The sequence below is a fragment of the Aquarana catesbeiana genome, linkage group LG08, assembly GCF_042186555.1.
Source record: "Aquarana catesbeiana isolate 2022-GZ linkage group LG08, ASM4218655v1, whole genome shotgun sequence".
Classification (NCBI taxonomy): Eukaryota; Metazoa; Chordata; class Amphibia; order Anura; family Ranidae; genus Aquarana; species Aquarana catesbeiana.
Genome location: NC_133331.1, coordinates 265,015,458 through 265,027,708, shown reverse-complemented (window position 1 = coordinate 265,027,708; position 12,251 = coordinate 265,015,458). Strand labels below are relative to the sequence as shown.

The following is a 12,251-nucleotide window of genomic DNA, read 5'->3' as shown; positions in this document are numbered from 1 at the left end:
TGATCATGGCCCACTGGCGTGGGGAAAAAAAAACAAGCTCCCCTGACCCTGTCCTGGTGCCATAGTCGCACAGGTACTCATTGATGGCCCTCTGCTGCGTGTGCAGCCGCTGCAGCATGGCCAACGTTGAGTTCCACCTGGTGGGCATGTCACAGATTAGGCGGTTCTTGGGCAGGTTAAACTCCTTTTGGAGGTCCGTCAGCCGAGCACTGGCATTATATGACCGGCGGAAATGCACACAGACTTTCCTGGCCTGCCTCAGGACATCCTGTAAGCCCGGGTACCTGCCCAAGAACCGCTGCACCACCAAGTTAAGGACGTGAGCCAAACAGGGCACATGGGTCATTTGTCCCTGTCGGAGGGCAGAGAGGAGGTTGGTGCCATTGTCGCAAACCACCATTCCTGCCTTAAGTTGGCGTGGCGTCAACCACCTCTGAACCTGCCCCTGCAGAGCTGACAGAACCTCTGCCCCAGTGTGGCTCCTGTCCCCCAAGCACACCAGCTCAAGCACAGCATGGCATCTTTTGGCCTGCGTACTTGCGTAGCCCCTTGAACGCCTACGGAGCACCGCTGGTTCCGAGGAAGAGGCCATGGAGGAAGAAGAAGAGGAGGGGGTGGAGGAGAGAGGTGTGTCACAATCAGCATTTTGGAGGCGTGGTGGCGGAACAACCTCCAACACTACTGCACCTTGTCCTGCATCCTTCCCAGCTGCCAGCAGAGTCACCCAATGCGCCGTGAAACTTAGGTAACGTCCCTGTCCATGCCTGCTGGACCATGAGTCAGCGGTAATATGCACCTTACCGCTGACCGCCCTGTCCAGCGAGGCATGGACATTGCCTTCCACATGCCGGTAGAGAGCCGGAATCGCCTTCCGTGAGAAAAAGTGGCGTTTGGGTACCTGCCACTGAGGAACCGCACATTCCACAAACTCACGGAAGGGGGCAGAGTCTACCAACTGAAAAGGCAGTAGTTGAAGTGCTAGCAATTTTGCCAAGCTAGCATTCAACCGCTGGGCATGTGGATGGCTGGGAGCAAACTTCTTTCGGCGGTGCAGCAGCTGGGGCAGGGAAATTTGCCTGGTACAATCTGACGTCGGTGTACCAAAAGCAGATTGCCCACAAGTACTTGGCTGTGACACACCTAATTCTACACCTTCATTCCTCTCACTGCAGGTCTCAGAGAGGACTGAAGGTCTAGTGGGGTTGGAAATCTCAGCTGATGAGGAGCAAGGAGAGATCCTCTTTGTTCTTTGGTGTGGGTCTTTTAGATACGCTTGCCAACGAACTGCATGGCAGGTCAACATATGTCTGGTCAAGCATGTGGTACCCAAGCGGGAGATATTTTGGCCACGCGAGATACGCTTGAGACATATGTTGCAAATAGCAGCGGTGCGATCTGATGCACTCGTCTCAAAAAAGGCCCACACCAAAGAACTTTTTGAATAACGCGCAGAGACTGCAGCGCCCTGCACATGTGGAGCTTTGGGGTGTGATGCAGTCAATGTGCTGCCCTTAGGCTGGCCCCTGGAGGGCATCCTGCCTCGTTGGTGATGTGCTGCCGCCTCCTCCTCCTCCTCCTCCTCCTCCTCCTCCTCTCTCCTATCAGGCACCCACGTTGAGTCAGTGACCTCATCATCCCCTCCCTCCTCATCACTGGAGCAAACCTGGCAGTATGCTGCAGCAGGGGGAGCATGACTGCCAGATTGCTGTCCTTCTTGGGCACCCCCTCTGTCCGCGCTCATGTTACTGCCTTCATCGAGCTCAGTATCGTCATCAGAGCCTTCCAAACGCTGGGCATCCTCCTGGAGCATGTACCCAACACTGTGGTCAAACAGTTCGAGGGAATCCTCATGAGGACATGGTGGAGCTAGGGAAGGAGTCACTGATGACATTGAGCTGAGGGAAGAGGCCGCTGCTTTGCCAGACAAAGCACCCTGGGCATGGGTGAGAGAGGATGAGGAGGATGAGGACGGCTTGGTCATCCACTCGACCAAGTCTTCCGCATGTTGCGGCTCAACATGGCCAGCTGCCGAAAAAAAGGCCAAGCGTGTCCCATGGCCACGTGCTGATGAGGATGCACCGTCTCCACGACCAGCACTAGACACAGAGCCTGCTTGCCCTCTCTTATTGGCTTGTGACTGTCTGCCTCTCCTTCTTGGCCTTCCAGACATACTAATGGCCTGTAGCTGCACTAAGCTGGGATAGAACACCTGTAATTTTCTTCAAGTAGCTTTATATACTGTAACCAGACAAGCCTGCCTGTCAGTAGGAAGATAACAGGAACGGATCTAGCTGAACACTGTGAGCAGGACGCACTGTACTAAATGTAAATAGTCTAGCTGCCTGACCGTGGTACTAATAGGATCAAATAGAACACCTGTAATTTTCTTCAGGTAGCTTTATATACTGTAACCAGACAAGCCTGCCGGTCAGTAGGAATTTAACAGGAACGGATCTAGCTGAACACTGTGAGCAGGACGCACTGCACTAAATGTAAATAGCAGGAACGGATCTAGCTGAACACTGTGAGCAGGACGCACTGCACTAAATGTAAATAGTCTAGAAGATAACAGGAACGGATCTAGCTGAACACTGTGAGCAGGACGCACTGCACTAAATGTAAATAGTCTAGAAGATAACAGGAACGGATCTAGCTGAACACTGTGAGCAGGACGCACTGCACTAAATGTAAATAGCAGGAACGGATCTAGCTGAACACTGTGAGCAGGACGCACTGCACTAAATGTAAATAGTCTAGAAGATAACAGGAACGGATCTAGCTGAACACTGTGAGCAGGACGCACTGCACTAAATGTAAATAGTCTAGAAGATAACAGGAACGGATCTAGCTGAACACTGTGAGCAGGACGCACTGCACTAAATGTAAATAGCAGGAACGGCTCTAGCTGAACACTGTGCGCAGGACGCACTGCACTAAATGTAAATAGCAGGAACGGATCTAGCTGAACACTGTGAGCAGGACGCACTGCACTAAATGTAAATAGCAGGAACGGATCTAGCTGAACACTGTGAGCAGGACGCACTGCACTAAATGTAAATAGCAGGAACGGATCTAGCTGAACACTGTGAGCAGGACGCACTGCACTAAATGTAAATAGCAGGAACGGATCTAGCTGAACACTGTGAGCAGGACGCACTGCACTAAATGTAAATTGCAGGAACGGATCTAGCTGAACACTGTGAGCAGGACGCACTGCACTAAATGTAAATAGTCTAGAAGATAACAGGAACGGATCTAGCTGAACACTGTGAGCAGGACGCACTGCACTAAATGTAAATAGCAGGAACGGATCTAGCTGAACACTGTGAGCAGGACGCACTGCACTAAATGTAAATTGCAGGAACGGATCTAGCTGAACACTGTGAGCAGGACGCACTGCACTAAATGTAAATAGTCTAGAAGATAACAGGAACGGATCTAGCTGAACACTGTGAGCAGGACGCACTGCACTAAATGTAAATAGCAGGAACGGATCTAGCTGAACACTGTGAGCAGGACGCACTGCATTAAATGTAAATAGTCTAGATAGAAGATAACAGGAACGGATCTAGCTAAACTGAATACAGTGTATATATATATATGCAACACCTGGGATGCATATATATACACAATACACTGTAAGTGCAGCTAACTGACTGACTGTTCTGCCTAATCTATCTAACTCAAATCAAATGACACTCTCTCTCTCTCTCTCTATCTCTCAGCACACCGGAACACACACTACACAGGGCCGCCGTGCAGGCGGCCTTATATAGTGTGGGGTGTGTACTAAATCCCCTGAGCCATAATTGGCCAAAGCCACCCTGGCTTTGGCCAATTACAGCTCTCTCTACTGACGGCGCTGTGATTGGCCAAGCATGCGGGTCATAGTGCATGCTTGGCCAATCATCAGCCAGCAATGCACTGCTATGCCGCAGTGAATTATGGGCCGTGACGCGCCACACGAATTTAGCGCGAACGGCCCATAACGTTCGCAATTCGGCGAACGATCGAACAGCCGATGTTCGAGTCGAACATGGGTTGGACTCGAACACGAAGCTCATCCCTACTGGTGACATATATCTCTTGTTCTCTGCCACCCTGGGGGGCCCCAATACAGTAGGAAGGGACCTCCCTGCAGTACATGTAAAAGGGCCCGTTGTGGGATCGTAGTAAAGGGCCCCAGGATATATATATATATATATATATATATATATATATATATATATATATATATATATATATATATATATAATTTTTTTTTTTTGCATTTTATAGTTGCCCCCCTGCTTTTGTCACTGTCCCCCCATGTGCCCCCCTTAAATATGAAAGCTGGAGACGCCACTGTCCATAGGTGACACTTTAAAACATTTTTATGGTTACCAGGTTAGAGTTACAGAGGAGGACTAGTGCTAGAATTATTGCTCTCACTCTGACGATCACGGCGATACTTCACATATGTAATTTGAACACTGTTTACATATGTGGGCGTGACTTACGTGTGCTTTTTCTTTGCTGCACGAACTCAAAAAATATTGATCACTTTTATTGCTGTCACAAGGAATGTAAACATCCCTTGTGACAGTAATAGATGGTGACAGGTACTCTTTATGGAGGGATCGGGGGAAGACCCCCGATCCATCCCTAGCACTTCAAAGTATTTAGATCGCCAAAAACGGCTATTCTGAATACTGTCATTTTTTTAAAATCGCCGCCATTGGCAGCCGACTAAACCAGAAGTGACATCCTGACGTTGCTTCCGTGTTTACACAAAGGAGACTCGATCGAACAGGGCCCCCCACCCCAAAGCAACCCCTCCTATATTGAGCACATGTGACCTGCTATGGTTCAGGAGGGTGGGGGGGGGGTGCTGCATGCTCAGATAAGGGACTGGTATGGATTTTAGGGGGGGGCCCACGTCAAAAAAAAAAAATGGTGTGGGGGTTCCCCTCAAACTCCATACGAGACCTAAGGGTCTGGTATAAATTTTGAGGGGGGGGGACGCCCACGCCATTTTTTTTTTTTTTTTGGTATAGGATTTGCCTTAAAATCCATATCAGACCCAAAGGGCCATTTTTTTTTCACTTTGTGTATTATCGGCAATGTTTTTTTTTTTCAAGAAAGCTTGCAGCCGGCAAAATCAATTTAAAGGTTTTTTTTTTTACTACAGTAGGTTCTATACATGGTACAGATGTATCACTTTACCGGCAGACTAAGGGGATCCCCCCCAGCACTATTTTTAAAGGAATTTTTCATTTTTATTGTTTCACTTTAAGCATAATTAAAATTACTGCTCATTTAAAAATTTTATTTTTTTTAAAACATTTTTGCATTGATCCCCAGGGCAGTACCCCAGCTCCCACACTCTTTTTATGGGTATCAATAACTTGCATATAAGCCTTCAAAATGGAGACTTTTGATTTTTCAAGTTCGGGGCCCATAGACTTTAATATGGTTTGTCGTTTGGGTCGGAACTTTTTCCATTTTCGGGAGTTCTGGTGCGAACTGAACCAGGGGGTATTCGGCCCAACACTACCAGTTATAAATAGATTTTTTCAACATTTGAAGAAAGTTTATACTCACCTTATAGCAATGTTACTTTCTGACTGCTTAGAAAATGAAAAGAAAAAAAACTCACCAAGCAGATATTGGGTTTTTTCTGAGCAGCGAGTGTCAGAGATGCGGCAATGATGTACTGTAAAATAAAAAAAATTATAAAAAAAGAACACATCTGCACATTCTAAAACATTCTACACACAAATGTCAGAAGCATTTGTGCAAACTGAACAAAATTTAATTGTACTGTATTTAAATTGAGAAATGTTTGTACTGTCAGCTCCATCTAGTGGCCAAAATGCAGAATAGTTTTCTGAAATACCTCAAACAGAAAACGATGCTGCATTTGGCCACTAGATGGAGCTGATGATACAGGAATTTATCTCTTAGAAAAAATACGGTGACATTTTGTTCAGCTTGCACAAATGTTTCTGACATTAATGCACCTAACGGAAGATAGAACACCAGTAAATTTAAATGTAGATATCAAAACTGATATTACTTGGCACTTACACATAACAGGGGTCCCAGAACGAAGGTTACAAGATCCGTGCACAGAGCATCCGTTTACCATGGCCTGCGGCAGAGCCAGATAAGCCGGTGGGGGGAGCTGTCAAAAAGCTGGTTGATGGAAGTGAGAGTGCTGGAAGGGGTATCACTGAAGCTGCTGGTTCTCAGTGTACATGCTGTGCTGGAGTCAAGATAGAGGTCCTTCCAGGTAGCAGAGTGGTGTGGGAGGTTGCTAGGCATTTTAAAGTGCAGCTCCTTTGTCAGGACAGATGTTCTGTACATGAATTTTGTAGACCAAATTGTGGGACCCCCTGATAAATGCAAGTGCCAAGTACCCAGGAAGGTGCAGTGAGTTGTCTCCAGGTATGTATAACTAGTACTGGCATGCATAATAAGATATACATCACCCCTAGGTATATGCATACATTCTCTGATGCACAGAATAATACTGGGTGGCAAAAAAGAAGCTCTATACCTTTGTGTTAACAATCAGCAAATCTTCCAAAAATTACAGATTGCAACTCTGAACACTCGACAGAGCCAGAGTTGGAGTAACTTATCCATGAAGCACGAGAGACACCTTCGAAATATATGACCACTTGGGCCTACTGGAACCATTTGGTGGTCTACGGAATACAAATGTCTGACGCACCCACCATGATCCCGCAGTCCGGAGGAGGTGGAGGAATAGTTTCCTCCCTTTACCCCCTCCCACCTCCTCTTCTTACCTTGACCTTCCCTCCTCTTCTTCTTCTTTGTCCCCCTTCACCTTACTCCTTGTATTCTACCCTCCCTACTATTCTACTTCCCTGAGCCTATATTCCCCTAACTGGACCGCCTAGGACCTATTAGTGAATAGGCATAAGCCAACCTGTTTGGATTACTATTTCAACAATTTTTGCTAGTACTATGGTTTTACACGTACTTTCCTATGTATATACGTTTCTATAACATATGTTTTTTCTTCATCTCTGGCCATGTTTAAATGGTTATAGATATGTCAGTTGCACCCACTTATTAGGAAATGTCTCTCTTTTTTGTACTAAAAAAAAATTGTTTGTAAACAAAACCACAAAGTCAATAACCAGTAAAAGAAAAAAAAAAATGGTACAAAAAGTGGTGTCATATGACAAGAAAAATGCATTAAACATGGTTTACAGGTAAGGAAAAGTAAGGAAAATGTTGTTAGTCTATACAATATGTGATAGATGTACATTGCTATGGTTAACTAATATGCTAACAGTAGTATCCTTGAATTCAATAAACAGCTTAAGTTTTTCATTTATCTGTGATAAAAAGTATTATTATTCTGGGTTTAAGAAGTGTTTAGAGTGAGTGAACCAAGGATCCCATTTCTTATCATAAGTGATTTGTGTAGGGTGTGAAATATTTTTTCCATGAGGTTAATATTGTTTATTTGTACTTTCAATTGGGCTAGAGGTACTGATGGGGATTTCCAATGGTATGCGATCAGCCAGTGTATTGACACACATATTGTGTGGATCAGTCTCATGTGATGGATGGATAGTCCCGTGATTGGGGAGAATAAAAGGTTATTGACTTTGTAGCCTAATTCTCACCTTTAGTTTGTATGATTCTGGGATGATTGCTGATTATTTATGTTTACTACCTTAGATAAAGTGCTCTTACAGTATGTTTATATACAATGTATGTTTTCCTCATCTTCCTTTACCTAGGGACTTGTCTCCCCAGAAAATTCTATTATATCTTTGTAATGGCAATTTATTTGATGTTACTTTATATTTCCAATAAAGTTCTTGTAAAAAAAAAACAACCCCCCCCCAAAAACCTCACAGTACATCATGGTACATAGCCGTCATGTCTAGTGCCTAATTTTAAGCCAGTGTCACTACCTCCTGTTTACCAGCCTAATATCTAAGTCAGATGTGCACATTTGCAATATAGTTGACTATAAAGGTAATTTGTATACTATTTAGCATTATATAACATGTTGGATCTGACAGGTGTTCTAATACCTCTCCACTCTATCCAAAGCTTAAAAAAAAACAAAAAACTTTCATATTGAACTAACCCTGGTAAACCAGACCCCAACCTTAAAGTAACCTGACACTTTGCACATTTAGGTCTTTGAGGCAATGGAGGACTGACTGTATGGAAGACACACATCTACAGTCTCCAGAGATACGAGTTAGCATGCAAACCTCTCTCATTCCTACTGTGATATAGTTCCTGGCATCTCACCTGCCAAATGCCAGTCTCCTTTGTTACATGGGAATGGGGAGAATGTCCAAACCTGATGCCAGCTCCAACACAGGCTGACAATGAGCTTACATAGTACTACCTACAGTTGTGCTCAAAAGTTTGCACACCCTTTCAGAAATCATGACATTTTGGCATTGATATCGACAGTATGACTGATCATGCCAAAACATTATTTTATTTAAGGATGGTGATCATATGAAGCCATTAATCACATAGTCTGGCTCCTCTTTAGATCATAATGATAACAGAAATCCCCCAAATGGCCCTGATCAAATGTTTCCATACCCTGGAATGTTTGGCCTTGGTACAGACACACAAGGTGACACACACAAGTTAAAATGGCCATTAAAGGTGAATTTCTCACATCTTGTGGCTTTTTAAATTGCAAATAGTGTATAAATACAACCCCTGGCAAAAATGATGGAATCACCAGTCCCTGAGGATGTTCCTTCAGTTGTTTATTGTTGTAGAAAAAAAGCAGATCAGAGACATGGCCAAAAACTAAAGGCATTTTAAATGGCAACTTTCTGGCTTTAAGAAACACTAAAAGAAATCAAGAAAAATAATTGTGGTGGCCAGTAACAGTTAGATTTATAGAACAAGCACAGGGAATACATTATGGAATCACTCAATTCTGAGGAAAAAAATATGGAATCACAATGTAAATTTTCATTACAAACACTAACACCTGCATCAGATTAAATCTGCTTGTTATTATGTAGGTAAAGAGGATAAATCATCACACAGTGTTGCACAAGATGTTGGTTGTTCACAGTCGGCTGTGTCTAAAACATGGACCAAATACAAACAACATGGGAAGGTGGTTAAAGGCAAGCATACTGGTAGACCAAGGAAGACATCAAAGCGTCAAGACAGAAAACTTAAAGCAATATGCCTTGAAAACAGAAAATGTACAACAAAACAAACGAGGAACAAATGGAAGGAAACTGGAATCAACATCTGTGACCGAACTGTAAGAAACCGCCTAAAGGAAATGGGATTTACATACAGAAAAGCTAAAAGAAAGCCATCTCTAACACCTAAACACAAAAAACAAGGTTACAATGGGCTAAGGAAAGGCAATCGTGGACTGTGGATGATTGGATGAAAGTCATATTCAGGGATGAATCTCGAATCTGCATTGGGCAAGGTGATGATGCTGAAACTTTTGTTTGGTGCCGTTCCAATGAGATTTATGCAGACGACTGTCTGAAGAAAACATGCAAATTTCCACAGTCAATTATGATATGGAGCTGCATGTCAGGTAAAGGCACTGGGGAGATGGCTGTCAATAAATCTTCAATAAATGCACAGGTTTACATTGAAATTTTGGACACTTTTTTCTTATCCCATCTATTGAAAGGATGTTTGGGGATGATGAAATCATTTATCAAGATGATAATGCATCTTGCCATAGAGCAAAAACTGTGAAAAAATTCCTTGAAGAAAGACACATAAGGTCAATGTCATGGCCTGCAAACAGTCCGGATCTCAATCCAATTGAAAATTTGTGGTGGAAGTTAAAGAAAATGGTCCATGACAAGGCTCCAACCTGCAAAGATGATTTGGCAACAGCAATCAGAGAAGGCTGGAGCCAGATTGATAAAGAGTATTGTTTATCACTCATTAAGTCAATGCCTCAGAGACTGCAAGCAGTTATAAAAGCCAGAGGTGGTGCAACAAAGTACTAGTGATGTGTTGGAGTGTTATTTTGTTTGTTTGATTTTCATGATTCCATTATTTTTTCCTCAGAGTTGAGTGATTCTATAATTTATTCCCTGTGTGTCAGGGATATCCTGTGGCAGGACAGACACTCAGGCGTGCGCGCATGCGCACACGTGTTCCTATGGGAGCGCGCTGTACCAGGCAGCGGTGTGAGCGCGCACAGAGTCACGAGGCGGGCGCGCGTGTGCGCGCGCTGACTCGGCTTGGCGCCAGTTCCCCTTAAAAAAGCCAGCAGCTGCTCTGGTACAGTGCTGTCTGATCTGCAGTCTACCCTGAGTCTGATCCTGAACCTGCTGTGTTACCTGATCTTGCTTCGTTGACTACTGCTGCCTTCTCCTCTCCTGACCCGGCCTGCTTGACCTTGCTACTTCTAAAAAATTTTGATCTCCTGTTGCCGAACCTCTGCCTGCCTGCTGACTATCCTTTGCCTGTTGATTGTACTACCCGTTGCCCATTCTGACCCGGTTTGTCTCACTCTGCTTAAGTCTGTTCCTGATCCAGCTCCGCCTAGATCCAGGGGTCGCTGACCCGCACCTATTCCACCGCTTCCTACTGCTTCCGCTACCAGTCCGTCCGATGGATCACCTCTACCACCTGCATCAGCTACCACGGATCATACAGGCACTCCTACCTCGCTGCCCTCCTGTACCACTGTTGCATCCCCAGTGGTCCCTGAGCCAGGGCTGTAAGAGAGGTCTCCTTCTACAGTTGGGCTCTGATACCAGGTACGTGACAGTATCAGACAGCCATGACTGAGCCTACAGAAGGAGTCTCGCAGATGGAGGAGGTGGGCCGCCACCTTGCAACCCTCACACAAGCTGTACAGTCCCTGCATGAAGGGTACCTTAAGTTGGAAGGACAGATCCAGACACTCCCTGCCAGCTCAGTTCCAGTATCCTTCACTGCACCTCCACCTGAGCCCAGACTTCCTGTTTCTGAGAAATTCTCTGGGAAGCGCAACAAGTTTTGCGCCTTCCACAACTCATGTCAGTTGTATTTTGCTTTAAAACCCCGGACTTTTGTGCTGGAATCCACCAAAGTGGGGTTTATTATCTCACTACTACAAGGGGATCCTCAAGCCTGGGCCCACCGGTTGCTTGAAGGAGACGACATACAGACGCATACTGTCATGTTTTCTTGATGCTATGTCGCAACTATATGACGATCCATTACGTAATTCCACGGCAGAAGCTGCTCTCCATGCACTCCAGCAAGGCCGCAGAGCTGTTGAGGACTATGTATCAGACTTTAGATGCTGGAGTGCAGACACCCAGTGGAATAATGCAGCTCTGCGGTACCAGTTCCGCATGGGTCTATCTGAGGACTTGAAAGATGAACTTGCCCGAACAGAAATACCTGATACCTTGGAAGGAGTTATCAGTTTGGTAATTCAGATTGACCGACGGCTCCGTGAGCGCCAATCAGAGAGATGCACCCAGCAGACCCACCTTGCATGGATGACACCAAGGGCTCCTGTTCAGCCCCTTGCCGGCCAAAGTTCCATTAAACCCAAACCTGCTGCTCCAAGGCCCATGCAACTCGGAGTGATACGCCACACGCTATCTCCAGAGGAGCGATCACGCTGCCGGCAGAAGAATCTTTGCCTGTATTGTGGAGAGGCTGGCCATTATGTTCATGGGTGTCCTGCAAAGATTAGGAAGCTTCCTCCTACTAACCTCACGATGCTTCCTGCCCAGTCAGCCCATCTTATTCTTCCTCTGTTAGTCCAGCTTCCAGAAAAGACTATTCCCGTTAACGCTATTGTGGACTCCAGAGCATGCAGTTGCTTCATTGAATTAAACTTTGTCGCCCAGCAACACATTCCCTTGCGGCCAAAAACGCATGGACTGTCTGTCTTTTTAGCTGATGGCTCACGCATCAGTTCTGGACCCATAACTCAGGAGACACCTCCTTTACACGTAACTTCTTTCCATCAACATAAGAAACTTTTGAGTCTTGAAGCTATCACTTCCCCCTCGTTTCCTGTCATCCTTGGTTTACCTTGGCTCCAGGCCCATAACCCTCAGATTAATTGGTTCACCGGGGAGATCAAGTTTTCATCACCATATTGTTTGAAGCATTGTCTACCAGGATCTATGAGTACGTTAGCAAACCTATTCTGTATGGACTTTGATCAAGATGTTCTCCAGTCTGTACCCAAACCCTACCACCAGTACCTTGACATCTTCAGCAAACCAGGAGCTGATATCTTGCCG

The 12,251-nt window shown here is 45.2% G+C and overlaps 1 protein-coding gene across 1 annotated transcript in view; it reads right to left on the bottom strand.

Annotated features, from left to right (window-relative positions):
• Positions 1 to 12,251, bottom strand: part of LOC141106404 (membrane-spanning 4-domains subfamily A member 4D-like) — a 114,437-nt gene that overhangs the window by 31,815 nt on the left and 70,371 nt on the right. Inside the window, exon 4 of the mRNA XM_073597165.1 lies at positions 5,639 to 5,695. Coding sequence (XP_073453266.1) covers positions 5,639 to 5,695 — 57 coding nt within the window. The remainder of the gene's footprint in view (positions 1 to 5,638; positions 5,696 to 12,251) is intronic.